Below are 23,274 nucleotides of genomic sequence, written 5' to 3'. Positions count from 1 at the left end.
ATATTCTTTTAAACTTATTTAAACTTAAACAAACAAACAAAAAAACCCTTCAAAGTTCATAAAAGGCAGAGAGTTAGAATCATGTCAGGATCCTGAGAATTAAAGGTTATTTCATCCCATCTTGCCCATTTCTTTCATCTTTTAGTAATATTTACCAAGCTTTAGAATTTATCTTTCATTATGAAAAAAGTAAAATGTTTAATATGATATACTTTAGTTTAATACCATTATTTCAAAGGACAATAATCCTAAAGCAAAGGTCACATTTGGAATAGTACTATATAAAACTAGAAGTTTACAAGTAACTAAGTTTAGAAGCAATGACTCTGGTTTCTCTGTGCGTGTACACAGATGCATATAGTGTATGAACAAGTGTTTGACCGTTTCTTTTGGTTTCCTGTGTCATTCCAGTGCACAGTAAGATGTTATTGCCTATTTCTTCCCTTTTGTCTTTGTTTTTTTCTCTTTTTGTTTTAAATTACCCCTTGCATCTACATTGATCCATTTACATTTTTCAGGGATAACAAATGTTTTATACTTTTTCTAGTTTTTAGCTAAAAATTACATATATTTTGAAGTCAGTCTTTCCGCATATCATATATGAACATTTGTGTGCACCCATGTGAAAACAAAACTGAGGAACACAAAACACATTTGAGTCAGTTTGTTGACTGAAATCAGTTTAGCAGAATACATGTCATACCAGTCAAATCAGTTATAGTCTTATACTAAATACCCTAAATTTTTTTAAAACAGATTTCATGACATTCTGTTACTTGGGCTCTTGAAAATAAACATGCAACAAGAAATATTAGACAATGAAAAACAGCCTCCGCTCTCTAAAACATAGTTATATATTTTTATTATTAGAGCTTGCCTTTGGGAACAATTTTCTAAAGTATGACTAATATTTTCTGAACAGCTGTACTTCAGGCCTGATCCAACAGAAATCTTCTATTGACTTTGACAGATTCTGCTCAAAAAAATAAAAAATAAAAAAWAAWTTTTTTTTTAAATCATTCTTCTTCCTTTCCAAAGCACAACGCTTACCAGTAAAATTTCCACCTATTACATACGGAATGACACCCCCTGGCCATATTCTTTCTGTTCGTGATGTAGCAGCTCTGGGAAATCGGTTTTTCTCATTTTTCCCTGAGAATTTTACAGTTGCTCTTCCTTTAGATGTATTATTTTGCTCAAAGCCTGTAATGATATTTAAAACACTGAATGAGATCACCAAAAGAAAAAAAAGGAGAGAGAGAGAGAGAGAGAGAGAGAACAATTATTTTGCATCAGGTCTAGGTCAGATTATTTCTTTATATCCTTTAAAAATAGAACACTGCTGTTACAGAAAGCCTACCACTACTTGGTTTTCTTAGAACTCCTTGAAATGGAGTCTAAATCTTCCTTTTTCAAATGTTTATACAGTGATCACTTCYACATAAACTTATTACCTTAAATGAGACATTTGTCTGCCTGTCTTTAATTTTTCTCATTTAATAAAAAAAGAAAAAACATTCTTTAAATTTCCATATACATACTATAGATGACACTTCCTGGTTTTGTCTGGAGATTTTGTGTGTGGTTTTTTGTTTTTGTTTTTTAACAAATTAGGACTTTGATTTTGCAGAAAAGAAGAAAAGGACTTTGGACAGACCTAAACTAATACAGTCAAGGTGTTCACTGTCCCTTTCATTCTTACTGCAGGATCTGGGAAAAAACAAGTGCATAACCATCCTCACAGCAATGGACAACAAAGAGGTCCTGAAACTATTAGATAGTCTTGTAAGTTGAATTGATTACCAGGAAAAAAGAGAAATTATTTGCAAAAGTAAGTTGCATAAACATAGATAAGTCAGAAGAGTCATTTCTCCTGCTGATCTCCTTCACCTGTAGCTATTAACAGTAGATACAGCATTTTCAGACAAAAATATGACTTTCAATTTGATAGTAACCCTACAACACTTTGGGACACAGATGATGTGTTTTTCTGAAATGAGCTTTTGGAACCCTATTATACATGGCTTGAATTTCCTTACAAGACCAAAAAACGTACTATTTTGAGAGATATTACCCACCATTCTTCCCATAACAGGTAAATCTCTCCACAGTCAGCTGAAACTTACTGTGACAACAGAAGAGGATAAGGATAGATGGGCAAGGACTTGCATACCATGACACAGTTAGCTGTCTTCTTCTGAAACAATTTCTAAATTAATATGAGCAATCACAGCAGCTGATTAAAATGGATCACTTGCAAAGGCAGTCAACAAGTCTTACTCAGAAGGGCTGAATTCTTATTCCTCATTGAATAGTACCTTCCCCCTATGAGCATCCCCACTGATATTAATTCAACTTAAGTGTTAACGGACATGTCAGGCTATGCTGTAAGGAGCAGGGAGGATTCCAGGGCAGGATCATGGCACAGTATCTCGGCCCAGGTTCATGGCTGGGAGAGATGCAGAAAGAAGAAATGGAAGAAGCTACAGAAAAAGACAGGGAGAAAGTTTTTGATGCACGGGAGGAAAAGCCTGACTTTGTACCAATTAAYGTAATGTATAATCTAAGTGACATCAGAATTGGTATAGAAAATTACAGGGTTTTATAAAAAATAGATTAGCCAAAACATATACAATCAGGTACAGCAAATAACTTACCCTGGCATTAAACAAGTATGTAAATGAGAATTACACAACACTCAACAACACAGGTAGAAATTTAAACAGAAAAAAACTATTGTTAGACTTAGTATACAGTCATTACTGAACCACTGAACATTATAATATGGAAGTTTTACCATTTCAACTTCTTATCAGCTTTGTTTTGAGCTAGGAGGAATAAGCAATTTATGCCAAATTGCATAAAAAAGCAGGCAGACGTTTACAGAATAATAAAATTGTAATCCTTACATCAAAGATTATATATCAGGGCACATCTGTAAAGGCAGTTACCATGCCCTGGTTAATGTTACAAAAGATGCAGTGATGCACTTAGGCATAATGTCGTGTGATTAAAATAGAGTTTTACATATTTTCCTTTTTGAGGCTTTAGGATTCATGAAACCAAAGTGACATCTTCTTGCATCAAATATGGTGAATGAACTCAACCAGTATTAATGAGGATTTCACTGATGATGAAGCCCACTGAATTCAGTTAACATACTGACAAAAGTATGATTGCTCTAAAAATGTGCTTGTCCAGAGTAACACACCACAAATGCTTCAAATGCAGTCTGACTCATCACAATGTCCCAACTGAATCCAGAAAAAGATACCAGAGGCAGCTATGTACCAGTCAGGCCACTGGTTATATGCAGCATACCCTAACAGTACTGAAAATACACTGTATTGATACTGGGTGAATTAGTAACTGTGAACACTATCATACCAAAAATCTAAAGAATTTTTGATAAGAGATTTAAAGCTATCTATTTTAAGCTTCCAGATTTGATGCAGTAAGTAGAGCTCTTAGAAAATGCAAAAAAGGGTTAATACCTTCATTACTCTTACTTTAATAGTCTGTTTATGGCAATAGTAATACAGAAAGTGTTAAAGCACCATCATCATTAACGTTAATGATACATCACATCAAGCAGCCTGCTAATTTAAACAGTGAAAATACCAGAGCCAAATCTTCGTATCCTGTCTATAAGTTGATAGAGGGCACCTCGTTTTTTTGATATCCCATGCTCTCCAAAGCCACCTTTGGGGGGGAAAAAAAAAAAGGCTTTTACAAAGTTAAAAATACAGAATACCTAGAGCAACTATGTTGCCGAGACACATTAGGAAATACTCTCTGAAAACTGCGATATGTCTTTAAGGAAGTTTAACATTCTTCAATGACTCGCATACAAATTCTTCATGTATTCTTGACAATGAAACAAAAACATTTTTAGCTGAAAAATTTTCTAATATGCATTCCAGAATGAAAGCCAAAATGTCTTTGTTATTTAGAGAAGTCATGACAATTACATCATCTAATTATTATTTGAAACTTTTTTCTTCCTGGTGACCTTGACATCCTCAGAGTCATATTGAGTGACAGCTAGAAGCCCTCCTTTCACAGAAATTTCCTTAATGCATACCATAATCTTCCCATTTCAAGGGAAGGAGGGAAAGCAAACACCCAAAAGTTTAAACAAAAACAACAAAAATGATAAAAATATGACATGGCTTATTTTACCCCCAAAATGAGTTTCTTTGTCAGCAAGCAAATGGATGTTCAATGCATTTTAAAGGCTTCAGAACATCATATGCAAGCATACCTTGCAATAAAACCTCTAAGGCATGTACGCCTGTGTTGTTCCAATAATTGACAAGCAAGAAAAATTAAGCTAATAAACAACTGATCTTAACATATGCCATGGCATTTCCAGAAGTGTCGCACATTTCTAGAACTAGCGTGTACCATTGATGCATCCACCACATACTCCTGTTAAAATTTTAATCCTTTTATGACTGCAAGTACCTCTGAAAACATAAGTAAACCAGACAAAGGAACACTGATAACACTGCGCTATTCATGAATTATCAGAATTTTTCAGGAAGTTTCATGGTTTTTATAAGTTTGTAGCAGGTTATATTTTGAGATACAGTATCTGCTGTGGGACTTCAGAATTTTCAAACTACTGTTACTGCAGCAAAAGTAAAAGGATAGGAATAAAAGGATTCTTGAAACCTCTAACCTCTGTAGAGAAGACCTTCCCCAATTTCCTATAACAACTTTCAACATATATATATTAAGAACATATTTACTAAATGGCAACTTAAAATCATATCACAGATGAGACAATTCCATATAAGGCAAGTGAGTTTATGTGGTGGCTCAGTGAATAACAACGTGCCTAATTATTTGGATTACACTGTCACATAGTTGCTGGCTCCCTTGAGAAAAATATTCCAAATTTTTTAAAACATTTTAGATAGATGAGGTAATTCTTCAACACATTCCTTCACAAGAAGTTATTTGGTTAGCTATAATATATACTACAGAATATGTAAGCATTCTGTTGCTTATATTGATAAATGTAATTATCTCTCATGTTGACATTTATCTTGTAAAAAAGACAAACAGATAAAGAATCCTAAAAAAATGAGAAAAAAATGTCCTTACGAAACAGCAACTGCAACAGAGAACAGAAAAACTGAAGAATCCATTATTTGACCAATCTTAAAAACTATTACACCTTTATTATTTCTAGAAAAAGTTATTAAGTCATCAGTGCTGTGTTAGCACAGCCTATATATTCTATTTAGTGAAAAACTGAAAAAAGAAAAAGCATCTCACGTAACTAATCTGACTTATTTTATGTGAATAATTTACAGCCTTGCCAAGCCACATTCTTTTTAAAAGAGTTTTAAGAAAGCAGATTTGCTGCTTCTTTCCATAATTTGGGCAGGAGAAAAAGAATAATTTTGGCAGTTTGCACTGGCATATACAAACCAATTTTATCAGTTTTGTCATTCCTATTTACAGCAATTATGTGGATGGCTTATACAAAATAGACCAATAAAACAATAGGCCGATGCTCTGAGAAGCTTGCAGTGCAAGTATCTGATCCTGCAAATCCACACAGATAATCCTCACCAAAGTGAGTAGTCACACAACATGAATCAGAGCACGTGAGCTCAGGATGTTTCATTAGCAGCTGCACTGAAAAAGCCAACTCTGCAACTCTGTCTTGATAGTTCACTCCCAAGTATCTAACTACTCTACCTAAAGTCACTCTTCTGGGAAGGTCAACATGAGACTAACAATTAGGCATGTAAAGTGCTTCAAAAATCAAGTGTGTAATTCATTGTCACTGTATATGTAAGGTAAACTACTCTACTATTTAAGTAAAGTTTTCTATTTAATAACTATTTTATCTTCTTTTTCCAGTTGCTACCTAATATCAATTAGTTGTTCATGATATCCTCTTTTGACAACTTGAGGCAAAAAAGGCTGTAATTCAGCAAAGCACACTAGAATGTGCAGTTTGCAAAAATGAGCCAAAGTCCTACATCAAAATATTGTAAACATAGGAAAATAATTATGTATTTGAAGTACAAAAAGTCTGAATTTGTTTCCAGCTTTATTTTTAGAAAAATCAAGAAGGCCAAAATGTTCAGTGAAGACCAGAACAAAATCATGAACTTCAGCAGAATTTGTTCCATAGAGTCCAGTTTTACTGACCAGTCCCGTTGATTCCTCTTACTTCTGCAGTAAGGGCAGACAAATGCGATCCAAATGCATCAGTCTGTCCCTCAATAGGATACTCTCCGTAGGCAAAGATAATGCACAAATCTCAAGAGAGGTACAGAGAGAAAATTAAATAACTGAACATAAAATATTATTTTTAAAAACAGCTTAGAAGTTTATATTGCCTTTCCATGGCAACTGACAAAAAAGATCTTTGTTGGTTAAAAAAAATAAAAAAWAAATAAAAAAGTCAGCAGGCCAAAGAAATCACTCAACTGCGTCCACTTTAAGGAGAAATGACTGACCTTGCTCTCTACATTTTGTCAGCTAAACTAAGGCCTGAAATACTTCAAATCCAGTTAAAACTATTTGTTGGGGGGAGGCGGGGGAAGGAAACCACTGATTCTACTAAGATTTTAAAATCTAATCTTGATCTGAAAAAGATCAAAGATGCTTCTGCCTTGAAAAAATGGGTGGCTTTAGAAGGAGGTAAAAGAAAATCTCAAGTTATTTTACAGATAGTCTAATCACAACATTTACTTGCAAGGTAGAGTAAAAATATTTTAAATATAGCAATACTGAAAGATCAAACTGAAAACTGCTACTTTTTTCCGGAATGTTCCTTTCTGACCGTTCCTCAAAATGATCCTTTTTTCCACATAGTAGGAAACATCCAGTTAATGATAGCTAAGCTGAGCAACAAATACAACATGCTTGGTGGAAAATAAGTTTCAATTATTCATCTATACATTTTCTAACAGCACTCCTTCACACACTTCCTAAGTACCTTGTCTTCTTGGTACCATATCCTAAAAGCTTACCAATTCTCAATCCTGAGTTTACAAATCAGAACCTAAAGGAATATACTTTTTTTAGACATACATTTGCACAGGCACATACGTGCATATCTATCTATATACACGTGTGAGTAATATCCCTTTAGCTATCTATCCGAATGTCTAACTACCTGTTGATAGGATTGCAGCTTCTGGCACTAACGCACTCTATGTTAATAATAGCAAACATATGTACTAGAATTTGTCYGATAATCAGATACTTGTTAGACTACCAAGGTGAATTTCAGCAAGGATAACACGTTCCTGTGTTGCTTCTAAGCTGGTGTGCAGACCTGGACGCAACTGAGACAAGAGCAAGCGGAGGAGCTGTAATTCACAAACTCGCTTCCAGGACTGCATGCATGTCCTCCATAGGCCATTTTGGCTGTGCTTTCTGGAACTTAAGGGACGAAAGCAAAGCTCTGTCCAGCTTCCTTCCCTCTATGGCCACTTGCAGAGAGGACTTACAGTTCCTGCCAGCTTCTGTTCTTAAGTTCCACAAGTTTGTTTGTTTTTTTAAATCAGAAACGCAAGAAAAAAATTAAAATTTTAGCTCTTCTTTGCTTCACCAAAACAAATGTATACTTATTGCTGAATAATTTTTTAAAGTGTAAACTAGTATTACCCATGAAGTTATACTGACTTTCTATATTTAAAGCAGATTGACTTTTACATAGAAATAAGAGGAAAATAAGTTTTAAAAAAAAAAAATCAAACTTGAAATATCATACCTGTGTTATGGCCAAGTCTTTCGTTGGAGTGCTGCGTAAGGTCAATTGTCCTGTCAATTTGAAAGATTTTTAAGTCTTCATCATCTAAGGCAATATCTCCCCAAAAGACAGCTTTAAATAAAAAAGAGCTCAATTTAATTAAAGAATTTACTTAAACATTAAAACGAATCTGAAGACTATAATGTGATGCTACAACCCGTGGGAAAATATGTAACAAGTATATATCACATTTGCTTACTGATCTATATTTCTAGACAAAGAAAGAGAACAACCTTGGAAAAGACAAATCATTTGTCTCAATATTCTCCTAAACTTTAAACTTTTAAATTTCTTTACGCATTGCATAAATGAAATCATATAAATGTAATGGCAATTTACTAACAATTCTTCAGCATATCTGTTATCTTTTCTGCATGTAAATATAAGAGAGAAGAATAMAACACACTGAAACATGTTAGCATTTGAATTATGAAGTTAAAAAATGTACAGTACACAGAAACTATAATCTAAGTTTCCTAACATTTTCTCCTGAAAAAGAGAAATATTTCATGTCATTTTTAGTATGTTCCAATCAATTCCCATATTATCTGTATGTTTCCTTTTTATCTGCAGAAAATCTTTTTCATTATTCTCTTGCGCTATTATGTCACCCTTTCATAGTTAATCACCCTATTCAGATTCTTTCAAATACTTTGTTTTTCAAAGCACTGTTCACTTTTTTTTTTAATCCGTTCTTTAGCCTTTTTGTTGGGTTGTTCCTTCTCTCTTCCTGCTCTCTTTCAGACTTTCTCAGGTTCTTTTTGCGGTTACTTCTTTTTCATTTGACTTTTTCATATTTTAACTCATCTTCCCTAATCTGCCATCACAAAACTATAAGCTAAGATATAGGTCCATTTGCAAAAGTTAGGAGTCTATGACTCCAGCCTTTCATCTCGGTCTATTTTTGTTGCTATTTTACCCTGCAATCTCCCTGCCAACTCAAACTTATCACTAAAGGTGAACTTAGGCCACATGCTCAAACTGGTGTGAACAAAGTCAACAGAGCATTACCAGCTAACACAAGCTGTGGTCACTGTTTACTATTCTTATCCAAAGTCTTGTTTCTCCCTCCCGTCGCTATTTCTGTCAATAGCTGCGTTATCCGTCCCTGCAGGGTCGCACAATCCCTGGATTCAATCTGTGTCACCTTCAACTCTCGCCTCTCTGCCTGCTCCCAGAAGACATCACCCTCTCTGCTCGGCTCTTCATAGTTCCACAGCAAAATACTTTCTTTGCTTCCATAAAGCTAAATCATTGTCCTGATTTCAGCCATTACCAAATCATTCCCTCTGGTCCATTCAAATTGATTCTAAATATTTTTAGCTAGTCGTCGTCTTCTGCCATTTGTTCTGTTCATTACGTAATATCAGGGACACCGTTCATCAGATAATGTTTTCAGTAGTTTCCTGACCAGCGAGGGGAGCAATTCAGCAGTCTGACTCGAGTTTAATATTAATTATTACTATTATTATGCTATCTTTTAGAGATCCTCATTGCATCCCACTCATAGTAGGGCTCACTGTATAAGCACAATGAAAGATTACAAACTTTAATAGACAGGACAGAAAAATGGTAAGATGAAACAACTATTAACATTTCAGTTTACAAAGAGATGATGTGCCTCAACTGAAGTCACACCAGTTGTCCACACCAGACCTGAGGCCAAGTACTATAATTTAATAGCAATCCCTTTTTTTTTTCCTGGAAATATTGAGAATTAACAAAAAGAAAGCTCTGAACCAACAGAGCAAGYTCCAAAAATAACATACAACTGAAAATGCATTAGGAGAAATCACTTTGTTTTCAGCATGTAATACTGATGTGGATATAAATACAAAATAAAAACTCAAGGCAAACTGAGCTTTAGAAAAAGATTACAACGTAGAAAAAAACTTCGTGGAAAATATATCCTCCCAAGGCCTGATGGGCTGTCGTTGGTGCTTTACTGTTTTAACTGTTACTTTAGCCACGAAAATACAAACAGAGAAGATTTAAGCACTATAAATTTGTCTGACATAAATGCATTGAATTGGGGTGCACAGATATATTTTAAAAAGTACCACCTTATTGTTCAGGCAGGCTACACCAACTTTATTTGTTGGGTTAGAAAGGAAAACAAAACTATGTTATTCCTACTGAACATTTGGACTGCTAGCTAGAATTGTTTTAGTTAGTAACCTACTACAACGTTAAGTTTAATAATAATATAGCCAGGGTAATAAAACAGTAAGTGCTGACGCAAGTACAATGTAAAGGTAAATGAGTAATCTATGTTACCAATAGGAACTAGGTTCCTTAATGTATCAACCAAATAGAAGTTAACACTTACGAAAAATATGAAATTGTTTAAAAGTAGAATGGAAAGTTTGGAACTTTCTCCAGGCCAGTATTTTTGACACTAGGCAATTCTGTTTAGCAGATCACGTAAAAGAGAGTGACAGGCGGAAGCTTTGATGGAAATAACTCATTTAATGTTAGCAACAAAACAGTAACTGCCACTTTACTTTTACTGAAGTAAAACTGTGATTTTCTGAATTAATTTCAGAGTAACTAGGAAGATATAAACAAAATAAGAGTTAATTAGATTCTATTTAATTTCAATCTAATCTAACAATCAACAACTGAGATAAAGGAATCAACTTTCTGATAACTGCTTCCAAAAAAAAAAAMCCCCAAAAAACAAAAAAACCACACAGCTCTGTTTTCCAACGTCTGCATTGAACAGAAATTCTACTCTCCAGCAAAATCTGAAGCAGAACCCCACCTGAACTCTACCCAAAAAATAAGAGATCTCTCCCCTAATTATTAAAACCAACCTTTATTTTTTAGAATGGGTGTCTAAGTGTCAAAAGTACTTCTGGAGAAGAATGTATTTCTGTCTTCTGCCTTAAAATTTTTATGGTTGGAAAGTATCTGAAGAAGTCACTGTGTACACTTCATCTTGTAGCATGCCAACCTTAACCTTACAGAAAGCAAACAGAGGGTTGTTTGGGTATGGAAGGCATGACATTATAAACTATGCTAATAGCAGGTTAGGATTAGGAATTGTATTAGCTCCCTTTACCCAACTTCTGACAGAACTGACCTCTTTAGATATGAGCCTCCCTTATTCTTCACAGATATTTCTTTGATAAGTTTGTTCCAGAAAATAACACAGATTTGATAACCACTTCACTTAGCATGCCACAAAATAAAAACGGAAACAAAAGGGTGGAAGAACTTTCAAAATGATCCAAACAAAACTTTAATGTGCCTCGATTTCTCTCACATTGCTTCACTCTCATTCTTCCTATCTGCTCACTGATCAGAAAAACTTGATGTTTTCATGCAGCTTTTTCACTTTATTTGAAAATGCAAGGTTTGTTGAAAACTACCACATCTGGGACACCATTAGGAAAAAGGACAAAGTATTTCAAATATCTTTTCTTACAAATAGATTCTTAGCCAAAAAGAAAATAGATCTTTTTGTCCAAAACATGATAAAGAGATGTATCCTGTTATACTAGATTTCATGCAACTTTTTGATTTTTTTACATGTTTTTATAGCTGTTACTCACATTATGCATGCACAGAAATTCAACTGACAGTGACCACACACGCATCAATTTCACATAGACAGGCACAAACAAATTACTCAGTAAAATTTATATTTTTCTGTAACAGAAGAGAAGGATTTATGTGGAGCTGCTAATACAGAAAATATTCAGCAGTATGTGCAGTTCTACTCTCACACAAAGCCCTCAGCCAAACATCACCTTCAAAAAGGCCTTATGTAATTAAAACACAAAACTCTGCTCTGTGAATCAGCTAGGCTTGCTACACACAAACAACAGGCTCACAAACAGGAAAAAAACAAAAATATATATGTTAGAAAAAATATTTGCCATCCAGGGAAACACACTTCAATATTATAACAAGAATAATGTGATTATTAAGGGAAAATAACATGATTTATGAAATTCATATCAAGCAAAGGAACTACAGCTATGTTTTACTTCTCATAACAGGGACTATTCTATTATAAATCATTAAGACATCTGCAAAGCTCTCTTTGCTAACCTAACTTCTTCCAACAAGACCAGCCACTACATCAGATATCCACTAGCCTACAGGAGGAAGATCTTATTAAGCATATGAACGAATTAAAAAAAAGAGAAAGATGAAAACTATTTTAAGTATATGTATATACACACACATAGCATCAATTGGCATACAGAGTTAGGAGAAAAAAACTTTGTAACCTTCTATAAGATGGTCAGAAGTCACAGGTACAAAAAAGAAATCAAGTATTAAAATTCATGGGGCTGTGATATGCAGTAGGATGGCTCTTTCTGGGATTAAAAATATCAATTAGAATAGAAAGTTGCAAAATATGTGCATGAGTATATTTACTATAATTGCAATAATAAAAATTATCTATAAATTTTTCATAATTTTTTCTACATTAAATGAATTTTTAAAACAAATCATAAAGAGACATTTTATAATAAAAATATATTGCTGACAGTAGTAATACTGATGTTAGTAATAGTATAAAATGTAACTAAGTAAATATTGCTAGTGTTTGCCCCTTAATCATAGCAGCTTAACACAAGAAAACTCACTCAAACCTTGGCATAGCATACTTGCTGTCCAGCTACCAAGGACAGCTCTAAGAGTGACATTGTAACACACCATTATGATCCGAGAAACATTTCATAGCATGTTTTGTTGTCTTCCTAAAACTAGAAAGAAATTAGGCAAACTGGCAAGTAAACTGTGACTAGCCCCACAGCCAGTCCCTTGTTCTGAGAACGTATGTGGAATTGTGACAGGGACATTACTCCTAATGGTACGGAAAAGATGCCAAGGATAGGATTAAGGAAATTTTAGACGACATTTTAAAAGCACAACCTCAAATTCTGGAAGGCTACTGGGACTGGAAAGCATAGGAAATTTATCCTTCATCCCCTCAACAGAAGCTGTCAAAAGCTGTCAACAAAAATATTAGAGTTAACTGAAAGACAAAATTTAAATCTGAATAGCTTTAAACTCCTTTCATTCCCTTCAACAGGAGGTTGGGCACCCAGCACTTTTCAAAATCTGACCAGTAATTCATACAGCAAGAGGTGCCAAAAAGTGTGTTGACCCAGGTTCAGGGTAGATATTCATCTAGACCTCTATGGGCAGAGGCTCCAATTAGCAGCCTCTTCTGTAGCTGAGATGTACTGTACAAGCTTAAGATGGCATGCCGTACTCTGAACTGCTTCCGTTACTGTTTGTCATCAGTGTTACCTTCAACTGTAAAAATAAGTTTCAGTGTTACTATTCAGAGCTCAGAATTTTCAGAAGAAATTTAGAAACTGAAATTAAAGTTAATTTTCCCAAGTGGTTCATAATTACCAAAATTTTGACTTTTTATTGGAAAAAAAAGACAGCAAGGAAGTAACTTGGTCATTAAACAGAAGAGCATTGCAGCCTATTTTCACGGGTGCATCAAAACCCTCTTAACTCAAAATTAGTAATTTCATGAATTTCAGCAAGCAGCATTTTCAAACCCGTGCACGACTGTTTAGGGAAACCTCCAATTTACTTGAAGAAGCTGATGTCCACACACCTGAAAAGGGATACAATACCCCTCAATGACAGCTTCCACTGTCCCATTTACTGTAAAAGACGTAAAATAGCAACCTTTATATCGATTTTGTTCTATGACGCAGGTGAATTCACCATCCAAAAGTTCCAATAAACTGCCATGTAATATATACATTATAAAACAAAATACTTTTCCCTAGGAAGCTGGATTAGTTCTCCAGTCCCTCTATTTATCACCTATTTGTCTCCCCAGATTCCTATTTGCCTGCCCACAAATTTTACAAGTGGTATAACAAAATGGTATCCCAAAACAGTTATTTCAACTGGAAAAATAGTAAAATATTAGTCTCAGGAAATCACTAAAAATACTCAGAATTACAGGGCAATATTGCTAGTGGTTCATTTATATACATTAACAGAAGTGAGACAAAGAATGAAAGAATACTAAAAGTTATAGGCAGAGAGTTTTTTTAAAAAAAACATAGCTCCCCTATTTTTTTTGAAAAGAAATGAGACTAAATCTTGAACTTACATCAACACCAAATCACAGATATCAGGAATTTACCACTGCAGGATGAAAAAGCCTTTGGAAACTATTAAATAGTGCAAAATAAATAAATAAATATTGACAGCTCCATGCACTGAATAAGAACACAGAAACTTTTTTAATATAATAATTTGAGTCAACTTTTTGTCTGACACAAAACAAGATCACGAACAGAATTGAGGCCCTGGACAGTGATCTGGCAGTGGCTTAGAAGAGAACACCTTCTTCTTGGAACATTTTGCTGTTAGTACTTGCAAGTTTAGGAGTGATTCTCCATGAACTTGGATTGTCTCTTTTGGATACATTCACAGCCATATCACTAAGCTCCAAAGCATTTAACTTTAAACATATTGAAAAAGGTGCCAAGAAAATAGTCCATCAGCACAGGAATATTTGATATCTCTGGAATTCAGGAAAGAGGAGGAAACATACAAAACCACTGAACGTTTTGAGAAATCATAACAATGTCAGTATTGGACCAAGTTTTCCTAAGTATATTCAAATTATAAATATTTTTACTTGTCACTTCGGTGACATAACCATGAAAATCTTAAACCAACTGATGTAGGTTTTATAGCTTAGCTTTCAGTAAAATGAGTTTTCCTGCAATAATATTAAGGGAAGAATATCAGGAAAGTCATACAAAAATCTGAAGTTGAGTCAAAGCTATTTTAGTTCTCAAAATTACAGTATTCAACATCACATCTATAATTTTCCTCTCAAGACTGTCTTTCATGGTAAAATCCATTTCAACAGTTCTTAAAAATATCTGTGAAACAAGACTATGCAGCTTCTATAAAAATTAGTTGTTTGTGTCTTGCAATCTTCTTCCCACTTTCTTCATCCTACAAATATATAGCTACTAATATACATTTATTAAAAGCAGCTTAAAACACTTCAAAATCTGAACGAGTCTTCCCCTCTCAAAAAGCAATCTGAGTTATCTGAGCTGCAGAGCCAGAGACAGGAGAACACAAATGTTAGACACAAAACCTCCTGTACTACAGAGCCCAGCATATTTCAGAAATCCTTTCTATGCTCAGAGGAATCAGATCATAGCATAAATGGATTATTTTAAGTGGTATACAACACTGAGGTAAATTCCAAGATTTGAAAAACAAAAAAGGTCTCCAATACTAAGAATTACTCTCAAGAAAAATGGAGTATTTGTGACATCCTCTATCAGTCAGGGTAAACATTTCACTTACGAGAAGAGGCATTTATAGAGCTCAATCTCTATGAAAGGACATAACGTTTTGTGAGAGATACTCCTCCATGGCCCAACACAGATGTTGATTTACAGATGTTGATTCCTACTGAGTTAACTACAGCTTGTCTTTTGTTCTTCATTTGAAAGTAGTGACTTTTTTTTTCATCTTTTGTTTCCTTTTTGAGGGACAGTTTTCATATTCCTTTAAAATTAGTACAAAACAAAACAAGATCTTCAAGAAAACAAAGGCTATTTTGACAGGAGCCTCAGTGTTAGGTAAAAGGACAAGCTTCATTCCTAAACTTAAAGAGTGTTTTGAGGACAGGCTCTTTAGCAGCACAACAGCTCCTCGCTCAGATTCTGCTCTTGATTAAACTGTTCAACCAGATAAGCTTCCTGAAGGTCCCGACTTCCAGCAACTATTTTCTTTTTGGTGAAAGATCTACATCAACACTCATACTCTGCAACTGGTAAAATCTATTCCTCATGTAACATGTTAACTGCCAAACTGAACGCAGAGAACATTACTGAACAAACAGCAAAGGTGTCAGCACACTATATTAGCAAAGAAGCTACTGAAAGAACCTTTTGCATCCCCGATTGCTGCCTCACTACAGATATTGACAAAATAAACACTCCCAAAGAGATAATTGACCCATCTTTTATTAACTTCTTAAAAATTTTCTACTATTTATACTTTTTAATCTACAGAAAGATTAGAGTGTTAAAAAAAAAAAAAAAAAAAAAAGAGAGTGAGAAACATGACAGGAAGAAGACCAGCACCAACAGACTTAACCAATGGCTCTCAAAAAGATCAATGATTGCTGAAAATATGGGGGGAAATGCAGCTGATTTTTCTTACCATAACAAATGATAACCTGCTTTATATGAAAACAAATGCAAAAAAACCATCATTTCCTGGGTCTGCTGCTCCTTACACTACCAGGATAACGATAACAATGAGGAATATACTTCCTCATCTTCCTGGGAACAGTACACGTCACCCCTAGCAGAAGCCACTGTCCTAATATTTGCTGATCTTTCATTTAGCAGTAGCAGACTGTAGTTTTCCAGGATTCTGACATAGGAAAAGAGGCCTGACAGGCCATGTATTTTTTTTGCTGTCCCTGGTGCCCCCTGAAAATGCTGACATTGCCTGCTACAGCTGGCTTTATTAAGGAGGCTAGAAACAAAACATTTGGGGATGGGGGGAATTACAGTCTAACATCACAATATTCATAACTACCCCAGCTAGCCCTATATAGCACTGTGATGCTATGACACTAATTTTCATTTTACTTTGAAACTCCACTATCCTGTGAAAAGCCTGAGGGTCAAGATCTACAGAGTTAATTATATGCATAAACTTTCTTTTTGTAGAAAGAGCAGGCTCCATGAGACAAAATTATTTTTAAAGTGAAATCTTCATAAAATATATAATGTAAGTATACATGTAATAAAACTAAAAAGAAAGCCCAAGACTAAATTTTTTTAAATCAAAAATAGATATTAAGAACAGAATGGAATAAAGGATGGAAAAGCTGAAAACTTTAAAATTAAGCTGTAAATTAAAGAAAGGGAAATGGTAGGAAAAACACCACCACGGAAAGAAAGTTTTCAGTTTGAGTATGCCACCTACATGAAACAGCTGTTAGGGCTGAGACAGACATAGCAGCTGCTACAAGGCCCCCAGAAAGATGCAAGCCTCAGACTTTTTCATTTGAGTACTGGCATACTCAAAACGGAAATAGCTCCACCAAATCAAGTGAACTGCCAAGCCAACTAATATCACATGGTGCAAGCTAAGGGATTAAATAAATTATATTGTTCTTTGTCATTGCACTCATATTAATCAGCTGTATCTACTATGTACAGAAATTTGCACATCACAGCTGATGTGTTGCAGCTTTTTTCTCCTCATATGCCCTGAAATTCAGGTCAAATAGCTTCAGAGCTTCTCAAAGTTCACAAAATAAACTATAGGCTATAAACTGAAGTACCATACCTTTCATGTTGTTTTTTTTCCAAATGATTAACACCACCTTTTTGCTCGAGTGAGACTTACTTATTTTTTAAATTAATACTTTAATCATCATGAAATAACTGTGTATCACTTCAGCACAGTATGACACTTTGTCCCATAAACTGAACTCAGTCAGCTCAACGTGGTTATTAAAGAAGGAATGACTTTCTTCTTTTGCCTGGCAGTTTTTAAATGTTTACATTCCTTCTAAACAGAAGGTTAAAAAGAAACTATACATTTACTTGTATAGATTCACCCACATGTCTGCATTTGGGGGCAAGGGAAGTGTGTAGTACTCCCTATTCAAACTCACCTCAATTTCTACAATGGTGCCCTCTGTGAAATACAATGATTTCAAAACATAAAACAAGAAAAGGAGGAAGGTAACAGCACGGTCTGCAGAGAAGAAAGAGCTATAAAAGAGTTATCAGACTAACAGACACTGGAAATAAACTTTATTTTGTCTCCCAGTGCTCTTAAGCTCTTGGGGTCTTCGGTCCAACACACCTTTGTGGAACCTGGGAAGAACAGCGAGGCTTTACTGTTACTTAGTTGAATTAATCAAAAAGGCGCTGTGACTCAGTGAAGACCTTAGAAGGGTCACTTCACAGGCCAGGCAGCTGCAAACTGAAAACTTCCAAGAAAAGTTTGGAGTTTAGTCCCTGTGCCCTATCAATCACAAGCATGCAAACTTCCACCAAGCAATTGTAACTACGATACACAACAGGTACCAAGGACACAAACCAGCATCAAGCAGAAGTTGTGAAATGTCTGTTCTTGAACAAAGATTGTCAAGGACTATGTCTGAATCCAGTGCATGCTTGCTGCCCCGTCTTTAGGAAAAGGTCTGTGGGTTCAAATGAAAGAACTAGAATGAAGCAAGGAAATCAGATTAAATGAAGCACAATTCAAACTATCACAACTGAAACAATGGAATAGTTATGAAGTGAAGAAAAGGAGCTAAAAGAATGTGGCTACTAGGAAGACAGTCACCATGCAAAAGGCAAACAACTACAGAGTATTTCATTTTAGCCATCAACAATGAACATTTTATCTTTGGGGAGACAGCAAGGGAGGCAGATCAAGAATTAACCAAATATATGCTAGATTATTACTCAAAGATGGCAAGCAGACATGAACAAAAGGACACCACCAGCAAGGCAAATAAGCTCTATTGTGGAGTATCATCTTATGAATGGGCAAGATGGGCAGAAACTTTTCTATAAAATAAAGCATATCCAGTTGTTTCTCCAATGCCAGGATTAATCATATGGAAAAATGGTATAAACTGATCGAGCACACCAGGGAATTCTCCTTGATTTCCACATGAAAACTACTAAGTTTGTCCAGTGAAGGAAAGCATGATATAATACAGAAACACATTACAGCTCAGGAAATGTATGTCACAGCACCCCTAGTAAAACAAAACAAGCAGAAGTTCCAGTGCTATGTTCCAACCCTGTCACTGGAATGGAGGTGTTAACAAACAGTAAGGATTTCAGAGAAGAATAAAATCCATTCCGAGGAGGAAGAACAAAAATACTGTAATACACAAAATTCAGCTAAATGGGCTACAGAAGATGTGGGCAAAACTGCTTTGCTAACAAGTCCTGTATAGCACCCTAGCCTCTTGGTGATAGGGTAAGTTACTGAGTCAAAATTATTGTTCCTGATAAATGGAAGGTGAAGGAAGAGATTTATATATTGCATTTTCTTTGGGGATTACATGCCCCAGGAGAGTATAAGAAGCCAATTTCAGAATGAGAACTTAAAAAAAAAAAAAAAAGAATCTTATGAAAAATGAAATACTTTTATGGTAGCTCTCCTGGAAAACTAGGGGTCAAGCAAAGTAAATAAGAAGAAATATGTAAATGAAGAGGTAAAAGTTGTTAAGAGAAAGCTTTAAGCTGTAAAATCTACTGGTATTAGTCTGAGGACCAGACTCGAACAAGTTTATGGCATTCTTCACAACACAAAGTCAGATGAAATTAAGAATTAATTATCCCAGAAGGGGATGTTTTAAGTGAGTAGTTCCCAGGACTCAAGCCTTTGCAAGTATGTTTTCCTGGGGCTTTGCTGACTTCCAGAGACACTCAGGCTAGTCAGATATGAGCAGTGGCCCTGGCATGGTTCTGGACAGCACGGGTCTGCGTGAACTGGAGTCTGCCCTCAGCACCAGGACTGTTGGAGCCAGCAGAGCAGGAATACGGAGCACCAGCACTGAGGAGGAAGCAGCAGTAGTTCTTTGGAGATCTGGAAGATGACCCAGGAGAAGGCTAATTTACAAAAAAGATTGGGAATTACTATTTAGCTAAGACATCTTATTTTGGAAATACCAGCCTCCAAGTTCGCAACCATCATGGCCTTCCACTATTGCTAAACTGAACCAGCTTCTTACTATGAAACACAAGTGGATAACAAACTCAGTACCGTACTAAGCGAGCTCACTTTGTAATTTTGCTATGCTATGACAATAAAAAGCCACATATTTTATACAGTAACACTTTCTTTAAAACTTGGCATTAGAATACAATAAACACGTCACACTAATATTATAGTGTAGCAGCACTGATCTGTGTGGAAATCCTTTGCTTCTGAACCTTTTCCTAGCCTCATGGAAATGAAAAATGTATTTCATTTTCTCACAGACAGAAATTCCAAGAAGTAGGCTAAAGTAGTACCTCTAAAACAGAAAATCCCTCAATAATCATTAAATGAAACCAAAGAATTATACAGAAAGCCAAATGGCACTGATAGGAAAGTGCATATCTGAGGGATTACCTGGCATTCAGGATCAGGGTTCTCATCATACCACATGAAATAAAGGTTGCTCCATTTGCACTGTATTAAATTTAGACGTACAAAATTATTAAACTATATATAAAGAAAGCCATTTTTAGCCTTCAGAAGTGATTTCCATTATCAGCTGCAGCTTCCTGTTTCAGTAATTTTTTGTCACGAACCTCACTTAAGTCACTCCATCTCAGTTTTTAGCACATCATTGTATGACCCTGGCTCTACAGAAGGGATGAGGAAAGGGACTAAACAGCTCTTAATGTTGCTTTTTTTGGCACTGGTCCTGTGCTTAATACAGCGAGTTCTGGGTGTTGGACAAATGTAATTCTATACTCCTGTCCACATATTCCACAGATGTCTTCTACATGCTTTTTGTTACTGGAGCACAAGATAGTCCATACAGTTAAAAAAAATTGAAGCATGATTGTTTTATTCTGTATCATCCAATTCACATTATGGTTTAAAACAGAAATGATGAATCCCATTCCTCAAAACTGTTTTGCTTGCTTGTTCCTGAATACTGATGTTTTTTCAGCATTTGTAATTTAAAGGGTTTTTTTTGTTTTTTGTTTTTTTTTTCCCCATGGAGACTGCACAGCTGCTGATTATTTTTTGGACATGGCAAGTAAAACAAACTGAAAAAACCCCCTCAGAATTAGTGAGGCAACAGTAAATGAACAGTGAAAGACCACTGACATTATCTAATGCTTAATATTAAGTTATTCACAATAGTTAAACTTAATGTTCCATACGTCCTACTCTTACATAGATTATATTTTTAGCCATGATAGTACTTGAGATAGAATTTATATAACCACTCTAACATTTTGCCTCTCTTGACACAAACAAATTGCATTTCAGTTTAGCATTTGCACCCTCTTAACAATCACTATATAAAAACCCAGTGCTGCACAGCTACTGAAAGCTTTTTAAATCCTTGTTTCTAAACAGTATAGAGTAGTAACCTCTTGTGAGAACTCTGCTGTAAACCAGTGGAAACTCCACCCGTTCTAAAAAGAATTATATATATATATTGCACACAGTCCAAACTTACTCACTTCCTGGGTTTTGGCACTGTTGGTAACTCAAGTAACATGCAAAGAACTTAAAAAAAAAAATAACTTAAGCTTTCACTAACATTTTTTCTTGTCTGTACAGTTTCTTTGCAAGAGTACCTTTATCCCAAACTTGTGACACTTCAAGGTCTATTGCCACCCCAACCTGTTGCAGAAATGATTAGGTTAAATTGTGTATATTTAGAATGGGATTTTACATAAGGACCTAGAGTCTGCGACTTGTTCTCAGCTGATTATTAGATTAATGCATTGAAAGAAAGTCGAGGAAAAAGTAATTCAATAACCAAAATCACCTATGGATCCTACTGATTTTATTACAGACAATCTTGTGATGTATAATGCCTACGCAAAAGTTAAAGAATTTCACAAATCTTGAAAGAAAGCAAATAGGTATACCTTGGTTAAGCTTCGCATTCCTAGAAAGTCAGTCTCATGCTGATCCTAGTTTCATAAGGCATTTTAATTTGTATGTCAAACAGAAAAAATAAAGGGCCAATCCAAATAATAGATTCTATCTTTTTCTCCAAGTCTATTATTCTTCATTTCCTGCCTTCATTAAGCCACTGCAGCTCCTTATCTACTGCCTGCCACCAGATTGCTTAAACWGTGTTATAATAGTGGCCCATATGCTAACAGGAACAGCATACCATGGTCCATTTGCCTTCCCATTCATGATCACAGACATCACTTCTCCTACTGCAATTGTAATATTCTTAATTACAGCTGTTGTTTGCATGAATACAGAGAAGATAGATACTATTTAATGCTTTTAATGTCTTTGTGTTTTAATTAATAAAGACTTTACTGCCTAAATTAGTCTCAGTATTTTTACAGTTCAGCAGCTGGAGCAAAGGAGGGGAGCCAAACACGGTGTTTCTAGCCAGCACTCCCCGGGCTAGCATGGTCTGCTGGCCATGAGGGGCACGCTTTATGACAGCAACACAGTGGTGGCCTCAAATGACCTCTTAATATTTCTCTAGGAATAGGAGTTACATGAGATATGCAAATACTAAGCTTCCTCTAAGCTCAGAAAAAATACAAATATTTAATATAGCTAACATTCAGAACAAATATGCTAAATTAAATATTTTCAGAGGACTGATACTTTAGGGTCCAGTCTATGGCATTTAGGGTCTAATATTTCAAAATTCCTTATCTATTAAGATCTTATGGAACTGAAAACTTTAACAGGCTGTTAGATTATGGTTTTATTCTGTCAAGACAAACTATTCTTAAATAGGAAGGAGCAAGGAGAAAAACACAGGAAAAGCATTTGCCCAAGTACAACAATTTTAGCGCTCAGAAAACACGTTGCTATATCACGTGCCCCTTGAGGAGAGTGTTTATAAGTGTTTATGTACTGTGTTTACGAGACATTGTCTCTAGCACAACACCCAAATGTTCAATGAAAAATCATATTTTAAAAATCTAAAGGCACACTGCTGTAAGTATTTGATAGGCTTCTGCTCTACAAGTTGTGGGGGGGAAAAGCCCTGCAAAACATAGGCTCTTCTACCTACTATCTCTTGTCATGCGAATCCTGGTCTTCAAGTCCTCATCATAAATGTCAACATTTCTCATTTAAAAATTTGTGACACTATACTTCCTTATTTTAAGCATTTCTCTGAGTTATCACAAGAGTAATTGAAAATAGAATTCACAGTATAGAACAAAATGAATTTGCCTATCCAGTGCTATTGAACACTGCTATTTTAACCCGCCCACTCGTTGGTCCTGGGATATAAGAATGATCATCTAATACAGTGGATTCTGACACAGGTAAGGTTTCAAATGAATGACTCTGGGATACTCCCAAGGTTTTGAAAGGAATACTTATCTAAATTTTAAATTTTCTGTTCACCGCAAAGGCAGCCAGACTGTGATTTTACAGAACCGTATTTATTTGAAGATATTCTAGGAAAGATTATATGACAATATTTCAGCTTGTGGATTGGTTGCATAAATATTGCTTCAGGTATTAGAGAGCTATAATATTATACCCAACTGTGCAAGTGAGCTGCTTTCAATTATAAGGTATTCCCCAAGATGGCAACTCCCAAGACAACAAGCATTCTATCATAACTTTAACAGTACAGATGTAAATACATCTAAGTGAAGAATTCAGGCACCTTTACGAGTGGGAATATCATTGGCATTCGTGGTTTATAAGTTAATGCACTTGTCTTGCTCCAAAACTACATTTCTTTCTATCCCCTGAAGAGAAAAAAGCCCATATTTTAAAGATATCCAGTAGTTTAATCT

The 23,274-nt window shown here is 35.2% G+C and overlaps 1 protein-coding gene across 1 annotated transcript in view; it reads right to left on the bottom strand.

Annotated features, from left to right (window-relative positions):
- Nucleotides 1-23,274, bottom strand: part of TLL1 (tolloid like 1) — a 141,092-nt gene that overhangs the window by 73,072 nt on the left and 44,746 nt on the right. Inside the window, exons 2-4 of the mRNA XM_026065406.1 lie at nt 7,748-7,858; nt 3,622-3,702; nt 1,051-1,203 (exon numbers count right to left, since the gene is read on the bottom strand). Of these exons, the coding sequence (XP_025921191.1) occupies nt 1,051-1,203; nt 3,622-3,702; nt 7,748-7,858 (345 nt within the window). The remainder of the gene's footprint in view (nt 1-1,050; nt 1,204-3,621; nt 3,703-7,747; nt 7,859-23,274) is intronic.

The sequence above is a fragment of the Apteryx rowi genome, unplaced genomic scaffold (genome assembly GCF_003343035.1).
Source record: "Apteryx rowi isolate R43461 unplaced genomic scaffold, aptRow1 scaffold_227, whole genome shotgun sequence".
NCBI lineage: Eukaryota > Metazoa > Chordata > Aves > Apterygiformes > Apterygidae > Apteryx > Apteryx rowi.
Note: the sequence above shows the minus strand (reverse complement) of the source record. Positions and strands in the feature narration are given on the sequence as shown.